Here is a 22,586-nt window from a genome sequence, read left to right as displayed (position 1 = left end):
CTTTAGTTACATTTTGATACCAATACTTTTGTACTCTTACTCAAGTACATTTTGAATTCCAGACTTTTATTTGTAACAGAGTACTTCTACATTGCAGTATTAATACTTTTACTTAAGTAAAACATTTGAGTACTTTTTCCACCACTGTCTATGACATAGGACTCCGTACTTGAGCGAGGTTTCAGCTCGATCTGAATGTGAAAACTATGCCACGCAAAAGCGTATGAGACGTGTAAGCATGGAGTTATTCAGCGATTGTCGTGTTCAGTTGCTGAACACAACAAGAATCAGCCCCATGCAGACGCTGGCGGCCTCACCTCTCTGCACTGAATGCATTCATTATTAATCCTCAACAGCTTGGCTTTTCTTTCCCCTTCACACTTGGCAAAGATATGCCTCGCTCCACAATGTCGTTCAATATGCTCTTGATTAGCAAAAGAGGACACCGTTTTTGGTATAACAGTGTTCGGAATGAAGTCCCTTTGTGAGAACTGTTCCTAGCATAACTTCGTTACTCGGAGTCAACCAGGGGGCTATACTAGGCCCCCTCTTTTTTTTTTCCCTCTACACCAGTGGTTTTCAACCCTTTTCATATCAAGGCCCATTATTCATTCGTCGTTTGACCCACGGACCACCATTTGATGAGATTTAGACCCTCAGATCCAAAACTTTGAATATTTTGTTATCGTCGGATACGATTTTGTCCACAATTCCATGCTGTATTGATGTTGGTACCATAGGAGAGAGAACGGGCAAACGTTGATCAAAATAGCACTTCTTTAATTAAGTAATGCAGATGTTTAACAATTAATAATTGGTTACCAATCTGGTTACCAACTCTCCATCATTTAGCTGGGGACCACCTGGAACCCCCTCAAGGAGCACTGGTGGTCCCCGGACCACTGGTTGAGAACCACTGCTCTACACCAAATATCTTTGCCCGAAAATAGCCGATCTAGAACAGGGCCGCTAGGGTTCGTATGATTAAAATGAAGATGCATTTTCCTATGGTGCGCTTCTGTAGTCTATCTTATGTTATGACCTCAGGTGGCACTGAGAATAAACCGCTTTCCAAAGAAAGGAAAACTCATTGGAGAGGGAAAAAAGAGAGAGAGAGGGATTATAAAGCCTGTTGTGCCAAGCTTTTGAAGTGTGTCATCTTTATTCCTCGGTTCTCCTTCACAGCCATAATCCTTCACTTTGTTTATTTGGGGGGGGGGGGGGATTTGGGGGTGGTGGCAGGTGGGGGGGGGCAACTGATGTGATTTGGCGCTGAGTCAGTGCCACGGGGTGATTGCGGTAAGCATTCTTAACATCCTCCGCTCCGTGGGTACCCCGCCTTTTTAAGGTTGGAAGTCGTTAACAGAAGATGCTGACGGCTCCTTCTTTTCGCTACCAAAGCGTTCCTGTCTCCCCCTTTGCTCTCATCACTAAAACGTCAATCAGCGGCCTGATTTGTGACGTGGGAGGATCTCTTTTTCGATGGTGGGGGGTGGGTTGCTGCATCTGTGCAAATGAGTGTCTTTTTTTTTTTTTGCTCCTGCCTCCGCTTCCTGTTTCCAACCTGTCTATCTCTTCTCTCAGCTTATCTTTCCGTTTCGGGTTGATTAACTTTGCATTTATTCTTCTACCTACACAGGAAAGTATTAAGTATTAAGCATTAAGTTAACTTGGCCACGCGAGATATTGAGCTTTTTGTGAGCTTCAGGCAGTACTACTTGTCAACCAGTAGGTGTCTTGCCCACAGTCTAAATACCTCAATTGGAAGAGTATAGGGAGACCACCTCCAACCACTGCAGATTTGCTTTGTTTTATTGTATTAACTCTACCATACAGATTGAGTAAAATAGTGTCTCATTCATTAAAATGAGTTCCGGATTGCAGCTTTAAATGAACACTTTGAACACTAACCCTTCTCTGCACTGCTATATCTCTTCCCTGGCCCTGCTCTTCCTCTCGTTCTTCATCATTCAATCATCATTACGCTCAGTCTTAACCGTAGCGGAGCTTACACAGCTGTTTTCCTCTTACTGTATGTTTGCTCTGCCAACTCCCTTTGATAGCACTCTCTATCTCCTTTAACACTGACTCATCTCTGTCTGTCTGTCTGTCTGTCTGTCTGTCTGTCTGTCTGTCTGTCTGTCTGTCTGTCTGTCTGTCTGTCTGTCTGTCTGTCTGTCTGTCACACCAGGTGAAGGAGGAAGGATGATGGACGCGAACCCGGACGGCTCCGACCGCAGGGCCACACTACCGGGAGGCGGCAGTGGCGGCTACGATCCCGTCATCGAGCGGGAGCTCATGGCTTTGGGCTCGCGCCCTCCGGGGTCCCACCTGGACCCCGCAAACTCCTCCGCCAGGCAAGCCCTGGGCGGCGGGGGCTCCTCCGAGGGGGGCCCCCCCGTCCGTCACCTGGGGGTGGAGCCCCTGATTCGGGCGTCGCACGCTAACCTAGCCCGGCCGATGCCGCAGGGGTCAGAGGAAAGTGTGTCCGTAGGCAGCGACTACTACGGCAGCATGTTCAGCCTCTATCGAGGGAGAACATTTTCTATGCCTTTATAACCCATGGCGTCCCTTTTTTATTTTTTATTTGAAGATTCCACTGGAAAACAACATAAAAAGACTTGGCCAAAATAAACAAAAAAACAATTTGCAAACAGACTCTTGATACAAGACGTACATACATCCCCCACATAGACCTGACGCTCTAAAAATATTCCATTCCATACATGTACCTGTTATTTTACATACGTTTGATTTCTTTATTCTTATTATTAGCATTTTGAGTTCATACTTTCCTTTGGCTCTGTGCGATTCACTTGATGCCCTGAGTGTGGTTTGAATTCAAACTAATATTGAAACCCAGTCTTGTCTTGTTTCAAATTTTTGTTCTTTCTAACTTGTTAGTTTCCATTGCCACTACAGTAGACAATCTGAATCTGTGATATCCTGTCAAAGCATTTCTGAAACCTGTGATTACACTTTCTACCACTGCATGCATAGCAAGCCCTTGGTTTTGGAATAGCATATCGTCATACATTTGCTGTGATATGCATGAGTTGCAAGCTCTGATTCAAGCTAACGCTAGCATGGGTTTTCTACATTTCAATATGATCGAAAATGTCTTCATTCCAATGAACAGTTTTGTATTGCAGAGGTTCTTTTTAGGCTGTATTTGTTAAAAAATGGGGCCTTTCGCGTTTAATTTCTTTCTAAATTCACATTAGACATTGAAATTCCGACATCTTTCTATTCTTTCGGCCAACCACAACAATACCATTAACTTAGCCCCACCAAACCACAATGCAATTAAATCAATGTTAGGGATACGCATCTGGTCCAAGTATTGATTTATATTTTCTCTTCCATTTCATTTCATTTCACATCATTTATGGTTTTCCCCCACTGAAAAATACAATGTACTCAGAAATCACTGGTGAATACAAAAACACACAGACGTTAAGACAACGAGAGACGCTCAAACAAATGGACACTGACAGGCATGCTCATCCAGCCACCCCCAGAACATTATTCATCATTACTGCTCTACGCTCCATACCTAACGCTCCATTTTCCCCTCAATTCCCACCCCTCTAGGATTCAAACTGCTGACGAATCAAAGACGCCATCCCCGTCCTCTCCTCCCCAGCATACTGTCCCTGCTCCTTCCCCGTCCCACCACACATCTCCCAGTACACACAAAAATGGCATTCATACACAAACCCAAGGCCCGTCCCCGCCGGGAGGCGCAGTGGCCAAATCCAAAGTGTCCGATGCCCCTGACCAGTCCCCTAGGATAGACCCGGCATCTAGCTCGAGTGTTAAAAGTGGCGTCATGACACCCAAACTGGCCCGCGCCGCGCCCAAGATCTTCGACAAGGTCGTGGCATTCGAGGAACGAAGGTCCAGCGTGGAACCGCCCGGAGGAGGGGGGAGCAAGTCCCGGGCCGCGATAGGGCGGGCGGCTTCCTGCGACTCCGCCGACGGCGGTCGGAAAGCGGGGGGGCCCGCACAGGACGACGGCCGGGTCCTCCAAGACGCAGCGCAGCGCCGCTCGTCGTTCAAGCAGCGCGCCTCGTCCTTGGAGGACAAAGTCACCTACGCTCAGAGGGTCCAGAGCTTCCAGAGCAAGTTCACGGAAGAGCTGCAGAGGATCAAGAGGCTGGTGGGGAAGCCCAGCATGAAGAAGGCGTACTCCACCGAGCAGGTGTCCCAGATGGACAGTCCGTCTGCGGGCAGGAAGCTGGAGCCCATCCCCCAGCAGGTGGTCAAGAAGCTGGAAGCGAGGGAGCGAGCCCTGGAGGCAGAGGAAGAGAAGAAAGAGCGGGGCGAAGGAGCCTGCAGCCTGCAGGCTCGGAGCACCCCAGAGGGCCAGAGGAACGGACACCCGCGGGAAACAATGCCACGGTCAGACCTCCAGGAGAAACCAGCCGAGAGCTCTTCACCGCACCCCGCTGGGAAGGTCTGCGTTACCATGGAGACCGCCCCTGTTCACCAGTTACCAGGGCAACCGTTGCCAACAGTCGCAAGGAGAAGCCCCACCAGGTTGGAGCGGATGATTGATGAAAAAATGTTGTTGTCTTGAACCTCTATTATGATTTGTTTGACGTGGTGATTTTTTTTTTTTTTTTTTTTGCGACAGCGTTATGTAACTTTTTTTTATTTGTCCACAGGGAAATTCTCCAGAGCTCTTCAGCTGCAAAGCCATCCCCGGCGACTACCAAAAATCCGCCCGTTGCCTTGTCCCCGTCCCAAGACCTGGAGAAGACGCAACTCAAACCACTCTCAGAGAGGGACTCCAAAACAGAGGACGGGGGGGATCGCAGGTCACCCAGCCCGGCGGGGAAGAGGACGTCCCCCATTAGGTCCAGGGAGCCGGGCTCGCAGTACCCGTGCAAGCCCCCCCGACTCAGTCCGTCGCCCACGCCGCCCGTCAGCCCTCTGCAGAAGAGGAGGAAGGCAGAGGCGGGGCGTTCGTCTCCAGCCTTGAAGCTTATGATCCCCACCATCGTGGTGGAGGATGAAACCATGGAGGTGGAGGAGGCCGGCGAGGGGAGCAACAAGGAGAGCCGCGTCAAGGAAGGGAGAAAACGCAAGAGCAAGAAAGGGCGTTCCGGTCAACCCCGGTCTCCAGAGGAAGGTACGGGAGACCCCTAAAAGACTACAGAAAATGCATGTATGTGTAGTGTAGTAGTAGTAGTAGTAGTAGTAGTAGTAGTAGTAGTAGTAGTAGGAATAGTAGTAGTAGTAGTAGTAATGGACAATTTAAGTACAGAATGGTTGACAATTCTGTTCTGTTTAAAAAACACAAGCAAATAGTGCAGGTAATGTTTTAAAAACTGTATAGATAGTGCCGTGCGTGCGTGCGTGCGTGCGTGCGTGCGTGTGTGCGTGTGTGTGTGTGTTTTAACTTAAGTTCGAATCGGGACTCGAATCGGTGACAAAACAGACACGAGTAAATCATATTTATTTGTTGTTTATATTCTCATACTTCCCCCCCCCTTATCTCCCTGTCTTGTTGTTGTTTTCGATGTGAGGTGTCTGAGAGCAATGCTCCAAGTCAAATCCCCTGTTTGTGAACATACCGTGCTTGTGAACAAACAAACAGAATCTGATTCAGATTCTAAGAAAGAAGCCTAGAGAGTGAAATGATCCTGGCTTTCCTTCACAGGGGGCTCATCTGATGACTACATGTCCGCTGACGAGGGCCCTGAAGAGGGCCCTGAAGAGGGTCCGCAGTTTGAGAGGCCCCTGGAGGACACCACGGCGCGGGCCGGCTCCGAGGTCTCTCTGACCTGTACCGTCACTGGCAGTCCAGCCCCTACAGGTAGGAATGAATGAAAATGTGTATGATCGATCTCATCCAGGGGGAAGCTTCAGTGACTAGATCAGGGGCTCTCAACCTGTGGTCCGGGACCCCACATGATTTTGGGGGGGGTCCCCAGATGACAATTTAAGGACTATTAATACCTATTTAATAACAAAAAAAAAGCCAAATTGTCAAATAATATAAGAAAGAGGCATAAATTGTGAAAATAGCCGATCTACAAGCTTGTAGATCTACTATTTTCACAATATTTATCTGTGGAACCGAGTCAAACAAAATGTAATGCCTCAACTCCTACAATTCCAAGTGCTTGTCAGGGTGGGGGGTCCCCAATTCAAATGTGATTATTTTGGACGGGTCCCCAGTTCAAATATGATAATTTTGGGGGGCCTGAAAAGGCTGAGAACCGCTGGACTAGATCATCACAGAGAACCTAGAGTCACCTGTGCTGTCGTTTTAATACCTAGAGCTGTTGCTTCCAATCCTGGTCCTCAGGGACCTGTGAAAGCAGCAGTTTTATAAACCCGTTTTGTAATCTGACTCCCACCTGGGCCGACATTGATACTTATAACTTCCATCGCTCAGTGTCTTGGCAGAAGAGTAACGTGGACATAAGAAGTGATGCGTTCCACGATGTGAGGTCCCAGGGGAAGACACACAGCCTGGCGATAAGACAGTTGAGGCCGGGCGACGCAGGGACGTACCGCGTGACAGCTGCCAGCGCCGCTGGGAAAGCGTCCTGCAGCGCCACTCTCTACATCCAATCAGGTGAGACCAGATGGGGTGCAGATGTCCTGGGCTGACATGCGAGTGAACGCACAGAGTCATGGGGGTTTGAACGGTGTAGCACGTGTTCAGGACACCAAACAGATACAGTAGGCTAATAATATTAGGTCAAATGTGAGCATAAAGGTGAAAGTTGAAAGTGTTGCACACACATGTTTTGCTGCACTCTGTGTGTGCACACACACACACACACACACACACACACACACACCCCCACACACACACACACACACACACACACACACACACACACACACACACACACACTAGCACATACCTGTCCTGAAATACCCCAGAGTTACTGCATGCATGCACATGCGTGCACACACACACACACACACACACACACACACACACACACACACACACACACACACACACACACACACACACACACACACACACACACACATACACACACACGCACACGCACAGGCACATGCACACTAAAGGAAAAACCTGAATTACTGTGTGTGGAAAAATACATCGCAGTGAACATCCTACCATGATCATTAGCATGTATGAAAATGCTGAGCCAGGATTTTGTATCCCAATGGCAAGAGTAAACAATCTAAGTGACTGAAAGAGGGTTCATTACTGGAGCCCAGATGGCAGGAGCTTCAGCCACAACGACTGATCAAGTGGTTAGTGTTTCCATCTGCCACGTCTATGGGAATCTATGGGAAATAGATCAGTAATAGTGTTGGAAGTTGTAAATCCCTCATTACAAGGACGAATGGGCATTAGAGAGTTCAACTTCACTTTATTTATCACATCAACATCTTCATTTTACATTGTGTAAAAATTGTGAAAACGTATTTTGTACAAGCTACCCACAAATTGCAGTCACATGAATAATAATAATACTAATAATAGAGGAAAAATATATAATATCCAATATCAAAACAAAAACCAAAGTTAAAGTGCACTCAATAAACAAAATTGGGTACCTCAGTCGCTTGTGCAGGTTAGAGACATCATGTACAGTAGCAACAGATATCGAATATGTATGAAGTGTGTGGGAATATAGTGTATAGTATTCACACTCACACAGTCATACATAAAGTTATACATAAATGATAAGTATGATAAGGCTCAGTGTCTGTTCGGCAGCCTGATGCTCTGGCTGTGGAAACTGTCCCTTGGTCTGTTTGTTCGGCATTTGATGTTGCGGTATCGCCAGCCTGACGGTGTAGCGGTGTGAACAGACTGTGGCTGGGATGCCTGGTAACAAGTGTCTTTGATGATCCGCTCTGCCTTGGCTACGCACCGCCAGGCCAATATGTCCTCGAGGGAGGGACGCTCCGTTCCAATGATGTGCCGGGCCATCCGCAGCACCCTCTGTAGCGCTCTCTGATCCGGGGCGGTGCGCCTCCCATAACAATACAGCTCGTCAGGAGTAGGTTTATGAAATTTTACTTGCCGATTAATTGTCACTCAAATAATTGCGGTTTCTGTCGTTGAACATTATTGAAACATTATGAATACAAATGAATTACAAACTTTTAGCCTTCGTAAACAAAAGTTGCACACGGCAGATATAACACATATTTAATTACTTTATACTTAAAAATAAACATTAATTGTGGAAATAGCAACGTGTTTTGAGCCAGTAGATCTGCTATTTCCACTGTTTTTGCAATTTTTTGAAAATATATGAACATTTTGATGAACAATGATTATGACGATTATGACAATTATGCAAAAAAAAACTATTGCCATTATTTCAAATAATTGCGATTAGGCGATTATGTAATAATTGTGACAGGCCTAGTCAGGATGCTCTCGATGGTTGTGAAGCGTCCTCGATGTGGGGGGGGCTCATGCTCATGACCTTCTTCAGCCGTCTGAGGCAGTGCAGATGTTGCACGCCGAGGAATGTGAAGTCACTGATCCTCCCGAGTGCTGCGCCTTCGGTGTAGACGTCAGATGAATGGGCCGCGTGCGTTTTCTGAGCATGTTTATTTTAACTCATTCAATCTGGGGACGCATCTGTGCGTGTCATTTTAGATATCTCTGGCTATTAAAAAAATAGCAGATCTACAAGCTCATAGGCTATGAGCTTGTAGATCTGCTATTTTTGAAAAAATCGTGAACATTTTAGATTTTAAAAATATATATATTTTCAAATATATATATATATTTTTCTACAAACTTTTATATCTGCTATTTTTTAATAGCCAAAGAAATCTTAAAATGACACAGATGCTTTCCCGGTCTTAATGGATTAATTATCTTTTTGATCAATGATCAATCAATCGACTGTGTTCCGGCTTCGATCAGTGGAACTAACGCAGTATTCCTATTTATCGGTATCACATTGACAACTCATTTTTCAATGTTTTAAAGAAGAAAATACCATGTCATATTTTTTACATATCATTTTTCCCCCCAAATATATTCATGTTATATTATAATTAGAATCTTAGTGTTTTGCCAATTATTTGGGGGCCCACTCGCAAAACCCACCAGTGGTCCCCGGCCCACAAGAACCACTGCTGTAGTCAACGATCAGCTCCTTTGTCTTCTTGACATTGCGGGTGAGGTGGTTCTCATTGTGTCATTGGCCTGACCTCATGCCTGTGGGCACTCTGTAATGCAGTGGTGCAAAACCATATGCACACTGGTCTGCAGAGAAAAATGTAATCATGGTCCGATGACTTATCCTTCACCATATTCTCCACAAGTGGGCGAGTGCATGTGTGGCATACACCAATAGAATGGTACAGTACATCGTCTGAATGTGTGACCCCTAGATGGGGTCACGCATTAGAGGGGGCCCGGAGGTGGCTCTGTTATGCTGTGGGGGGGACATTTTCCTGGCATGACTGTCTAATTTAGAGGGTTAGGTTCACTGCAAAGCAATAAGTTATCCTGAGTGATCACCTCACCTTTTGTCCTATGATGAAACATTCCTATCCTGACGTCACAGTCTCTTCTAGAATGGAAATAATCCCCATCCACACACACAGTGCACGAGGACGTCACTGAAGGGTTTGATGAGTATGAAAATGATGTGAATCATTTTGCTATGGCCGTCACAGACGCCAGATCTCAGCCCAGTTGAACACCTATCTATGGGGGATGTTGGACCAACGCGTTAGACAGCTCTCTCTCCCACACACGAGGGAATATCTTTTGTTAGAATGGCGTTCCATTCATCCAATAGAGTTCCAGAGATTCGTGCAATCTTTGCCAAGGTGCATTGAAGCTGTACTGGCAGCTGGTGGCCCAGCATATTGCTAAGACACTTAATGTTGGTATACACACACACACACACACACACACACAACACACACACACACACACACACACACACACACACACACACACACACACACACACACACACACACACACACACACACACACACAGTATGTGTGTGTGTGTATGTATATACAAAAAATACATTTTGTTTTGTGTCTTTAATCCTCTGCCAGGCTTCCCCTGCTTGACATTCTGTCTTAATGACTACAAAGGCTGCAAGGCATACTGGAACTCAGCATCATCCCTGGCCGGGGCGCCTCACAGTCACGGTTGTCATGGCAACCCATTAATTCTTAAAGGCGTTCGGCTCCCCCTTTGATGTGTTTGAAAAACCCAGACAATTTGCCCCGATCGCCCAAATCCCCCCCTTTCCCCTGAGCCCTGAAAGCAGACGGGGGCATGCAGGGTTGAGAATGAACTCCGAAATGATTTGTAATTATAGTGACTTATATGGTGGTATATATTTGCTTTTGTATAGTTACATTATTATTATTAGAGAGAGAGAGAGGAGAGAGAGAGAGAGAGAGAGAGAGAGAGAGAGAGAGAGAGAGAGAGAGAGAGAGAGAGAGAGAGAGGAGAGAGAGAGAGAGAGAGAGAGAGAGAGAGAGAGAGAGAGAGAGAGAGAGAGGAGGAGAGAGAGAGAGAGAGAGAAGAGAGAGAGAGAGAGAGAGAGTGTTTTTGTGTGTGCGTGTGTGTGTGTGTGCGTGTGCGTGTGTAGGAATGCAGAGACATGGCATTGTCACTCCTGCTTTCTCAAGAGTGGGGATTTAGCTCGTGCCCGACTGTGCACGAGTTAAATCCCTGCACTTCCCCAATTCGCTCAACAATGAGTGTGTGTAAGTATGTGTACACTGTAGTAGCGCGCGGCTAGCCGCTAGTTCTGTCTGGCCATATTAGGCCACTGCACTCTAACTTAAGGAGGAGTATTTTTAGCCATCCTGTTGTTCACACTGGTAATTGCAGTCTGCTTTATGTCCCAGTGAGGAAATGTTGCAATAAAGTTGTTTTCTTTTGTTTCACCCTGCAGTGCTTTGGAGTCAGATGCTGTCATGTTCTGGAGATGTATGTGAGTCATAATAGCTGGTACTGAGAAGTAGAGTACATTTTTGGCTCACTAAACCAAAATAAACTTGAGGGAAAGATTTAAAGGGGGTGTAAGTGATATTTTTTTTAAATAAGTGTTCAATAGCTCTACATTCTGATAGCAATCATCGCTATAGACTAGAGTGTTCAGTTATAGGGGTCTCCCTGTCTCTCCAGCTCTTTAGGTTGGGATACCAATTAATTTAATCTAAACAGGAGAGAGAACTCATACAGGATACAGGATAAACAAGTGAAATGGGATGAGATGAAACAAAACAAACACTATAAAATGTAAGCTAATGAATTATCTTTATGGAGTTTCTCTCTCCTGGTCGCATAACATTGGAAAATGTATTTTCATGTATCTCTCCAGCTTAAAGGAGAATACCGGACAAATTAAGTGTTGTCTTTGATGTCTCGTTACTCACCTACCGACGTGAAAAGTGGCGTTCTTTTTTTCCATAGATTCCCCTGTCGTCATTTTTTAAACCCCCTCCGTTGTCATAATGGGAGCACGTGGGTTAGGGAGATTCGTCTATTATAACCGATGCAAAGTTTTTTTTTTCTCTACTGCTAGTCATTGTGGAGTTAAGTCGTTCGCCATTAACGGTGGGCTCGCAGGAAGTTTCAGCGCATGTTTGACTATCATGAGACTCCACAATGACTAGCAGTAGAGAAAAAAACTACTTTGCATCGGTTATAATAGACGAATCTCCCTAACCCACGTGCTCCCATTATGACAACGGAGGGGGTTTAAAAAATGACGACAGGGGAATCTATGGAAAAAAAGAACGCCACTTTTCACGTCGGTAGGTGAGTAACGAGACATCAAAGACAACACTTAATTTGTCCGGTATTCTCCTTTAAGAGCTGGAGAGATGGGGAGACCCCTGTTACTGAACAAATGATTACTATCAGAATGTAGAGCTTTAACCGTTTTTTTTTTTAACAGTTTACAGTTTAGGCATTTATCAGACGCTCTTAATCCAGAGCGACTTACAGTGTAAGCAAGACACATGAAAACTCTTGTAGAAAACTTGTAACATATGAATTACACCCCTTTTAAACTGAGGGTATTTTGAAACAGCTTTAAATTCCCGTTTAAAGTTCATCTGTGTATTCTTTGGTCTATACATGTGTCATGGTCCCCTTCTTTTTTCCCTCTGTCTACAGCAAAGCTTTGACTGAAATAGCCAATCGCGCTTGAAGCTCTGCTTTCTTTTCGCTGAATGTTCGCCCCATAATAGGGATGATAGGGTTCAGGTGGTTAAACTATCCATAACACATTATCCTGGTTTATACAGTATGTGCTGGTTAATAGATGGTTCCTGCACAGATGAAGATTACCAAAGCATTCAGTATCTGTTCCTGATCAGAATGTTCAGCAGAGATGAAATCGGGGGGAAAAAACGGAGTACGGGTGAAAAGGATGTGAAGAACAAACCGAAAGAGATGGAGGATGATACTGAGTTGTCAGATTAGTCCGGCTATAGTTCTGTGAAACGGTTGTGTAAGAGTTGGCAGGTTGACGTAAATACTCCCAGGAGTTAGCGCTTGGTGAACGGCCGCTGCTCATAGATGTGACTCTAGGTACGTTTCTCACTGCTTATAGCGACATTTCAACATACGATCACTTTAATTTATTGCTCCGTTGTGAATTGAAATGATTGTGTTGTGTTATGGGGGGTTTCTTTGAGGTCTGTTGTTCTTATATATATGCACTAAGTCAGTCCTACGTTTAAGTATATGTTCCTGCTAATGCCCACTCATTTTAATCTGTACTTGTCAGTGTATCTGCCTGCCTCTTGGAGTCTTGATCGTATCAACTGAACCTCACAGAACAGCACACCCCACTGTTTGCTTTGTCTTGCTTACCTCAGATCAGTAAAAGTATTACCAACGGTGCATCTCAGTTGGAAAATGTCACATGAAAGGTGGTTGAAAACGTCCACGATGATTAGCTTCGTTGGGTTTTCCTTTAGTCTTTCATTGTCACACGAGGGAGAGTAGTGGTCTTTGTTCTATATATAGATGTTATCAGTCAAAGTCAAAGGAAGAGACACAGAGACAACGGATAAAGAGTCGGAGGCAGATGCAGACAATGAAGGAGACAGACATAAAGAGAGAGAGACTGTACTGTAGCAGAGCCAGAGAGAGTTATCAATCCTGCTGTGAATTAATTAGGGTTTTTGGAGCGTCTGGTTGGAGTCCAGACACTCTGCCTGCGCTGGAACTCCATGGGAATAAAGGAGTGATTGGGTCAGGGATTAAAAGATTAATTCATTATCTGTTCAGTTACGGTCACTTCTGTCGATTCCCGGGGCGCTTTCTCTCTCTCTCTCTCTCTCTCTCTCTCTCTCTCTCTCTCTCTGAGAGTGTTTGTATGCGCACATGCCGGTTATGTTCACTTACACAGTTTGTGTGCTGAACATGTACTTGTGTGCCAGTAAGTGTGTACAGTCAGGTACTGTATGTGTCTGAGTGTTTGTACTATTGACTTGACTACGCTTGTGTGTGTGTGTGTGTGTGTGTGTGTGTGTGTGTGTGTGTGTGTGTGTGTGTGTGTGTGCGTGTGCGCGCGCGCGCGTGTGTCTGTGTGTGTGGCCTATACCACTCACCTATAACTCTCATCTCCTTCCTGCCAAGCGTTCATCTTGGCAGAGAGATTCATCTGCAGAGAGACGAGCACATAAACAGACGAACTCCAGAGGTCTGCTGGCATCCGCAGCTTGAACAAAAGCCACCATCTTGCCCTCTCGCGATGTAACATCATTCTCTGAGATTAACACTAAATAACCCATTTGCTCCATACGGATTATACATTTTATTGTAGAATACAGTATGATGAAATGATAACTGGTATCAAAGTAAAACCCACTTTGCAACCACTTAAGCCCTATATGTCGTAACGATGAATAGCCTATCTACAAGCTCACGACGCATCGCGCTGTGACGAGTTGTGAGGTTGCAGATCTGCTATATTTGCGATGTATTTTTGAAAAATTTTGCATCGCATCCCGAGTCCCAGTGCGTTGTGAGCTTGTAGTTCAGCTATTTTCCCTAATTGTCGTATGAAGAAGTACTGTATATAGGGCTTAAGTGATTAAGAAAATGTCTCTGTTTTTTGGGGTTTAAAAAACAATTATGGAACCCTGACCATAAGGCCTAGGATGACCAAACTTGGTATTGGGTTACATCTATAGCAGTGGTTCTCAAACTTTCCTGAATCAGGGCCCACTTGAAGGTTGAGAACCACACTGATCTATAGAGAAGGTCACTGTGCCCCAGAAAGTCCAATCACAATCACTATTTGGGACATATGGGTCAGCCTGCAATCCTTTGCTTTGTTCTGACAGGACAGTGAAGATGAGATTAGCCATGGAATAACATTCAACACAGCCAGGGCCTGAAGCCACTTCAGCAGCGACTGTACTTTCTGAGGCGCCTTAAAAAATTTGGCTTAAGTACAAAAGGACTAGTGAACTTTTATCGTTGCATAATTGAAAGTGTCTTAACTGGCTGTATCACAGTGTGGTACGGTAACACGACCGCTCAGGATTGCAACAGGTTGCAGAGGACCATTAAAACAGCAGCTAAAATCATCGGCAGCACAGAACTACCCAGTCTCCACAACATCTACACCACTCGCTGTATGAAAAAAGCCCACAACATCATTAAAGACACCAGCCACCCCGCAAATACCCTGTTTAGACTACTTCCTTCCAAAAAACGCTACCAGAGCATCTATTCTCGCACCACCCGTCTCAGTAACAGTTTCTTCCCTCAGGCAGTCAGGCTGTTGAACAGCTGACCTTGTTTTGCACTGTATGGGCATTCACTTGCACTTTATTTTGTATTTTGTGTTTGTCTTTTCTTTGCACTATAGATGTTGTTTATGTGTATATAATGACTGAGAATGCTCTGAGCAAAACAAATTTCATTGTATTTATACTTGTATTTATACATATGACAAATAAACCTGAACTGAACTGAAGCCAATATTTAAACCCAGCACAAAATGGCAGACCTACAGGCTCACAATGCATCACAATGCAATGCGTTATGAGCTTGTAGAATTGCTATTTTTGATAAATGTCCGTAATTTAGTTTGGGGATTTTTGGGATATTTTTTTGCCTATGAAATTAGAGACGCCAGATTGAAAGTGGTTTAAGGGCTGAGTCAACTCATTTCAAAGGCTAGGTCAAACTGGGTGCAGCACTCACAAACAAAGTTTAAAAGTCTTTAACAAGCCGCAGCAGCAATTAATGATGGATGCGTTTCGACCTGTTGGCCTTCGTCAGGGTTTCCTGACTGGTTGAGTTAACGGCACACCAGAGGGCAGGCATGACATTAGTTTTCTTTAAATGGTTTGTTTCGTGTCTCTTCTAGAGCCATCTGGTGCACGGTGTGGGAAACCCACCTTGTCCCTGGACGTCGGCAGCCCCATCCAATCGGACGAAGAGTACCTCAGCCCCCAGGAAGACGCTATGGAGGTCGTGGAGGCGCCCGCTCCAGTCAAACGCGTCCACTTCAGAGACCCTCCATGCTTTCAGGTTAGGATCGTTCTTTCTCAATGCTGTCATTCAAAGCGTAAGTGCGTCCGCCGCCCGGACCTTAGCGCCGTCTCAACGCCTGTTTCCGTTCTTTTTTTAAAAGGTGGCGCTGTGTGACCAAAGCGTGACGGAGGGCCATGAGGTCGTCATCTGTGCAAAAGTGCTAGGGCAGCCCAAACCTGTGGTTTACTGGTAAGACCCACACCCAGAAACGTATCCCCTAAACTCCTGTTGGTTTTGTTTACTTGTTTTCTTGCATAGCAAGAAGATGTTGAATCTTGGTGATCTGTAAACAAACTGAAAACATGATAAAAAATCCAGAGACAGAATCTCATTTGCATTAGAAGCTTATAGGCTACAGACATCTCCCCTCAAAAGATGACAGCGTGCAACTCATCACAATCCAGTGCATAAACAAGAACCCAGTACCCAAGGTCACTGGCAGCGAGTGCTGTTAGTTTAGCATTATTTTCACACCCACACATACACTAGTAAGTGTGAACAAATATAAAAACTAATTTTTGTTTTCATCTACATGACAGGAAAGTCACTGTAATATATCCTTCCCGGAAGAACGGAACTTTGAATTCATGTTTCCAATATGCAAAGTGTACAGGTGTACAGAACTCATCTAGACCAACCTAAAAAGACACGATATGCTCGGGTACTTTTTGTAGACTTTTCTTCTACATTTAACACGATGAGACCTCATATTTTGATGGGGAAACTGTATGACCTGGGTGTTAACAACAATATCATCAGATGGGTGGAGTCCTTCCTGACTGATCGGGTACAACATGTCAGGGTGAATAAAGCAATATCTCTCCCTATTACAACCAACACGGGGGCTCCGCAAGGGAGCGTGATCTCACCGGTATTGTTCACTCTGTACACAAGCGACTGTAGGAGTGACTCAGATAACACCTATATTGTTAAATTTGCCGATGACACAGCTATTGTTGGTCTGATTGAGAACGATGAGATAGGCTACCGAAGAACAGTGGTTGAGTTTGCTGGTTGGTGCAAGAGTAACTTCCTTCAATTGAATATTAAGAAAACTAAGGAGGTTATATTAGATTTTAGGACTAGTGCTCATGATGCACACCAGCAAATAGTTATTGATGGGGATGGGGTGGCGACTGTTGAGGAATACAAGTATTTGGGTACAACAATTGATTCCAAGCTGACATGGAATTCCAACACTGATGCCATCTATAAGAAAGGTCAGCAGAGGCTGCATTTTATGCGCAGACTGAGACAGTATGACGTGGAAAAAAGTGTAATGGTACTCTTCCATCGATCCTTCGTGGAGAGTGCACTGACTTTCTGTTTTGTTTCCTGGTATGGCTCATTATCATTGGTTAATAAGAACAAACTCCATAAAATCATCAATGTATCCAGCAAGATAGCTGGGGTACGACATGAGAGTATGGCAGCAATGTATGAGACCCGGGTGCTTAGGAAGGGGAGAGCTATTGCTAGGGATAGAACGCACCCGTTATACAGTCAATACCACCTTTTACCATCAGGACGACGGTACACAGTGCCAATGTTGCAGGCTAGGGCTTCAAGATCATTTGTCCCTACAAGTATAGGACTCCTGAACAAACAGGCCCCATCTCAGTTCTGTGCATAAAATGTAATGTGATGCCTCTTGAACCATGACTGGTGGCCTTGTCTAGCTTGTATGTATTTTGTAATTATGTTATGTGTTTGTGATTTTTTGTATCCTGATGACTGCTTGGCACAAAATGAATTTCCGCAAGGACAAATAAAGTATCTATCTATCTATCTAGAATAATGAGCAATGCTCTCTAAACCACCAAGGACATGAATGATGTTTGTCCTTGAAAATGTGCAAGAAAATGTATAATCATTTGTGTCAGCAGCCATATACGTTCATCTAAATGCTTGCTAAGAAATATTGCATATACTGTAAAGGATCGTAAAACTGTGCAGAAGTGCCATATTGGATTTTTAAACCCGCCCTGTGGTACACATAATCATGTCATGTGGAGACCAGGCCTTCACCTCACATCGGGTCCTGACACACGGGTGTCTAAATCCTGGGAGTAGGGAACCCTCACACGTCTGAGCGTAACCAGTTGTGACAGCTGCTTTATCGATTCAGGTCGAAGGACAGAGTGGCGGTGAGGAGCGGCGGGCGCTTTATCGTGCGCGAGACAGACGACGACACCAGCGAAATGAGAATCACCTCGGCCCAGAGGGCCGACGCGGGGGTGTATGTCTGCAAGCTGATCAACGAGTATGGAACCAAACAGAGTGAATGCAGACTGGAGGTCAGAGGTACGGGCATGAGGGGAAAACGCTCTGCTGCAGTTTAACGGTACAGGTGCACAGTAAAAGTTCAAAGAGAAAGCTTCGGTCATAAGTAACAGAATAACGCCGCAAAGTTAATGCACGTGTTATAAGTGTAGGGTTTAAATTTGTGTGGGAGTTGTACAACCGAAAATGTGTATATATAACAAGTTTATACAGCGGACAAGGAGCAGCTCTATATTGTACAATGAATGATTGAATGAATGCTGTAAACTCAATGAATGATATACATTTCCATTCACATCGTGTGGCGTTGCGATGCGTTGTGAGTGATGCGTGGTGAGCTTGTGGATTGGCTTTTTGCAGAATGTTTGCCTATTATGACATGCCCAGAATAGGGTTGTTAAGGTTCATGTACTTAAGTCAGGCTTTGCTCATTTCTTTTAAACATCTTCCCCAGGGTCACCAGTAGCGACAAAGCTGACCATCATCAGGGACATACGGGATGTGGCAGTGAAGGCGGGAGAGTCGGCCATGTTTGAGTGTCACATGACCGGACCTCCGGACGTGGAAGTTGATTGGCTGTCCAATGGAAAGCTGGTTCAGCCGGCGCTGCTCAACTGCAAGATGCACTTTGATGGCAAAAGGTGAATAAATGTGTCATCAAACATTTAAGATGATTTTTCGTGTGCCGTGCAGCTGTTTAATGAAAAAGGAGACCAAAATGTATTTAAAATAACCCTTATAATTTATAAAGCATTTATCAAAACAAGGTTACAAAATGCTTTACATAAAAAACATTATTTTTATAAAAAAAATTACCAATAATGTATATGCAGTAAAACATTAAGAGAATCATACAATATATATATTATATATTTTAAATAATGGAAAGGCCTTTCGATAAAAGTATCTTTTAAGAAGTAAAGAAGACACTGATTTATCAAACCTGAGCTCCTCAGTCAGGTCGTTCCAGAGTCACCCTTTCTTGAAGATAACTGATGATGATTCATTGTTTCATGATACAGGTGCCGTCTCCTGCTCAATTCAGTGCATGAGGATGACAGTGGGACCTACACCTGCAAGCTAAGCACTGCCAAAGGTGAACGAGACCTCCAAATAATCCCCCCCACACACACGCACACCTATTATGGAAAGGAGGGAAGCGGGCAGTCAATTGAATTTTGTTCGAAGAAAATGGGTCAGCTCTCTACATAGAATCCTCTTGCTCTTTCTCGTTGCAGAGGAGTTGACTTCCAGCGCCAGCCTGAAGGTCACACCCTCCAAGGAGCCCCTGTTCACCCGCAAACTGGACATCCTAGAGGTCATTGAAGGTCGCACTGCCCGATTTAACTGCAAGATCAGCGGGTCACCGGCTCCCAGCGTCACCTGGATGCATTTTGGTAAACATTTTTAACAACATATTTAACACATCATGTGAGGGTTTCTTGTTAGACCCAGAGGTTTAGCTTTGCACGTGTGCTGTCCTGCTTTTGATCTATATTCTGCAACAAGCACATGTGGACTCCCCAGTGTCTCACTCAAATATCACCTCACAGTAACTGTTCAATTAGGCGAGAGTGTGTCCCATTTACATACTTCCCCAGCAAGGATTGGAACTTGCAGCCTTTTGAAATGATCACCACCTTTAGTCAGTGCCACATAACGTAGTATGTTGGCCATTGTGAGCAGGCACTTGTACTGGACAATGGCTGTTTATTACCTGTATTTGTTTTCTGTACCTTGCTCAGTTGAAATGTGATGGCATCAAATTTGTTCATTTCTAATTTTACCGTAATTTTAACATGTTATTTAATGATCTTACAAAGCAATGCAAACCCAAGGCTTTAATCCATATCTGGCTGTCTTAATTTTGTTGCTAGCTGCTGTTAGAGCTGAACGTTTTGCCTCAAACTTCTTCCAGAGACACCAGTGGAGGAGAGCGATGACGTGCGGATCCTTCGGGAAGGCGGTCGCTACTCACTGGTCATCGGCCATGTCAGCAGTGACACAGAAGGGTTCTACACGGCTGTGGCGCAGAACTTTCACGGCAAGGCTGAAAGCACCGCAGAACTCTACATGCAAGAACCGCGTGCTGCCATCTCCTCTCACATGTAGGAACATTTGTATTTGTTATATCTCTTTACTTCATTTCAAGGATGTTGAAACATCAACAAATCTAAAAGGAGCACAAGTGGTGCCAGACACAACAAACTCTTTGGTACAGTATTTGTGAAAAATATGTTAATTTGACTGGCGACCGTCTCCTCAACCCCTACCTTTCTTACCTCTATACCAAATCTCTTCGCTGAAAATAGCCAATGTACAACCTCACAATGTTTCATCTTGGACCATTTGTGATAAGCCCAGAAGAGGGACGCTATGGTTCATGTGGTTAAACTTAGAACGTTGATAATGTCCTCGAATCTCATTTTCATCTCTCTATCTCTCTCTCCCCTTTCTCTTCTCTCTCTCCTCTCCTCTCTCTGTTTAGGGCCAAGCTGGAGAAGATGCCCTCCATCCCAGAGGAGCCTGAGGTTTTGGAGAGCGAGGTGGAGAAGAGAACGATGCCAGATTTTGTAAAGCCTCTGGCCGACGTGGAGGTGATCGATGGAAAAGAGGCTGTGCTGAAGTGCAAAGTCACAGGTCTACCTTACCCAACCATCGCCTGGTATCACAACGGGAAACGCATCGATAGCACTGAAGAGCGGAAAATGACCCACTGTAAGCACCCTGCAGCATCCTAGAGAACAAGCTTGTGCAATACTGCACGTCAACGATACAAAGGGAACCTTTTAGGTTTAGGATCTGCTATGGGATGTGAAAGGTAGAATATTGTATGAGATAATAAGAGATGTGCAAAGGGGTGCAAGCGTTAATCGAGCTAGTGGATTTAATTGATAAATAAAAAAACTATTAATTTGAATAAAATAATCAAATTTGGGGGCATTTTGAAATTTGTTTTCTTTTTCCAAAACTCTTCAAAAACGTTCAAAAATACAGAAAATTGCAGATCTGCAAGCTCACAATGACACCTATTTTTGGTATTTTAGAGCAATAGTGATTAATATGACTAATTGGTTTAGTCGATTATAAATGACGTTTCGATTATTCATGACGTTTTCGTTGATATATAAAAATATAGCATTGAAAACCCCACGTTTCTCGATTATTCGATTAATTGAAAAGGTCATCGATAGAATAATAAATGGATGGATAGTTGCAGCCCTAGAGATGATCTGTGAGATAGGATGAGAGTGACATCTCAGCAGTGTTTGGACCCCAGCTGACTCTGTGTCTCTGTCCTCCAGACAGGGATGTCCACTGTCTGCTCATCAAGAGTGTCTGTCACGCTCACGGGGGCGTCTACAAGGGGGTCATCTCCAACAAAGTGGGAAAGGCAGCCTGCTACGCGCACCTATACATCACAGGTGTGTTTGTGTGTGTGTGCAAATATGAACGCAAACTGCATGCCTGCAGTTGCTTTTTTTCACATTGGCACGACAAATAAGAATTACCATTGGAGATTAAAATCGTAGATAAACTTTCAGATTTCTTTTCTTCATGACAGATATTGTTCCTGACCCCCCCGATGGTCCTCCAGTGGTAGAGGCCATCACAGGGAAGACCATAACGCTCTGCTGGAAGAAACCAAAGCGTCTGGACACCTCTTTAGGTAGGGCCAGTGCTGAACCAGGACACACTGTTCCTTTGATTCACATTTTTGTTTTGATGCAGTGACAACACAACGTAAAACGATGAACAGTTAACGCAGGACTGATGACAAAGTACATGGACATAGATGAGTAACATCGGTACAATCACTTACGTCAGTGTGCTACCCTACTCAAATATTCTACCATATACACTTTTTTTTAATTATTAAATATGTATCGGATTTTAACTTTAATAATGTGGTGCCTTAAATACAAAAAGAATCGCATAACAGACCAAACCTCGCATATTTTGACAAATATTCAATGATGGACTTACCCACTTGAAGCCTAGCATCCCTGTTCTGTGCATGTCATAATAGGTGAACATTCTGAGGAAATAGCAGATCTACAAGTAAGCTTGTAGATGGTCTATTTTCACCAAAGAGATTGGGTGTAGAGGGAAAAAAGGATGGGGCCAAGGATAGATCCCTGGGGATCCGGATCAACGAAATACATAGGGTTGAAGTGGTTAATGCACTTATATATATATAGTATTTTGTGTGTGTGTGTGTGTGTGTGTGTGTGTGTGTGTGTGTGTGTGTGTGTGTGTGTGTGTGTGTGTGTGTGTGTGTGTGTGTGTGTGTGTGTGTGTGTGTGTGTGTGTGTGTGTGTGTGTGTGTGTGTGTGTGTGTGTGTGTGTGTGTGTGTGTGTGTGTGTGTGTGTAGACGCCAGCTCCTTGCTGTATGCGGTCCAGCAGCAGCCACTGGGGTCCATCCAGTGGACCATCGTGGCCTCCAGCCTGAAGGAGACCAACTATACGGTCACCTCTTTGTCCAAGGGGGTCCGCTACGCTTTCAGGGTCTTAGCATCCACCGGCAAGACCCTCAGCAAGCCATCGCCCTCCACTGACCTGGTCCAGCTCATAGACAGAGGTACGGAGGAGGGTTCATGTCTGTGATGTCAGTGAGGGCTAACGGTGTCTGTCCACTGAGGAGGAAAGAGCTAAATGTTAACAACAATGATAACAGACAGATAACGGACACAATAACAGACACATAACAGACACGATAACTGACAGATAACATTGACTGATATTTATAAAAGATACAAACTTTAATGTCAGATGTAAAAGCAG

At 44.7% G+C, this 22,586-nt stretch overlaps 1 protein-coding gene across 1 annotated transcript in view; it reads left to right on the top strand.

Moving 5' to 3' along the window:
- Positions 1-22,586, top strand: part of spega (striated muscle enriched protein kinase a) — a 79,947-nt gene that overhangs the window by 28,937 nt on the left and 28,424 nt on the right. Inside the window, 16 exon segments of the mRNA XM_080423032.1 lie at positions 2,192-2,357; positions 3,595-4,542; positions 4,671-5,137; positions 5,669-5,824; positions 6,410-6,592; positions 15,351-15,514; positions 15,618-15,706; positions 17,646-17,821; positions 18,255-18,441; positions 18,823-18,896; positions 19,039-19,197; positions 19,719-19,908; positions 20,289-20,518; positions 21,106-21,225; positions 21,366-21,470; positions 22,177-22,383. Of these exon segments, the coding sequence (XP_080279158.1) occupies positions 2,192-2,357; positions 3,595-4,542; positions 4,671-5,137; positions 5,669-5,824; positions 6,410-6,592; positions 15,351-15,514; positions 15,618-15,706; positions 17,646-17,821; positions 18,255-18,441; positions 18,823-18,896; positions 19,039-19,197; positions 19,719-19,908; positions 20,289-20,518; positions 21,106-21,225; positions 21,366-21,470; positions 22,177-22,383 (3,621 nt within the window).

This window comes from Gymnoscopelus braueri (assembly GCF_963280865.1).
Source record: "Gymnoscopelus braueri genome assembly, chromosome: 24".
NCBI lineage: Eukaryota > Metazoa > Chordata > Actinopteri > Myctophiformes > Myctophidae > Gymnoscopelus > Gymnoscopelus braueri.
The sequence above is the reverse complement of the archived record's forward strand: the minus strand, read 5'-3'. Positions and strand labels throughout refer to the sequence as shown.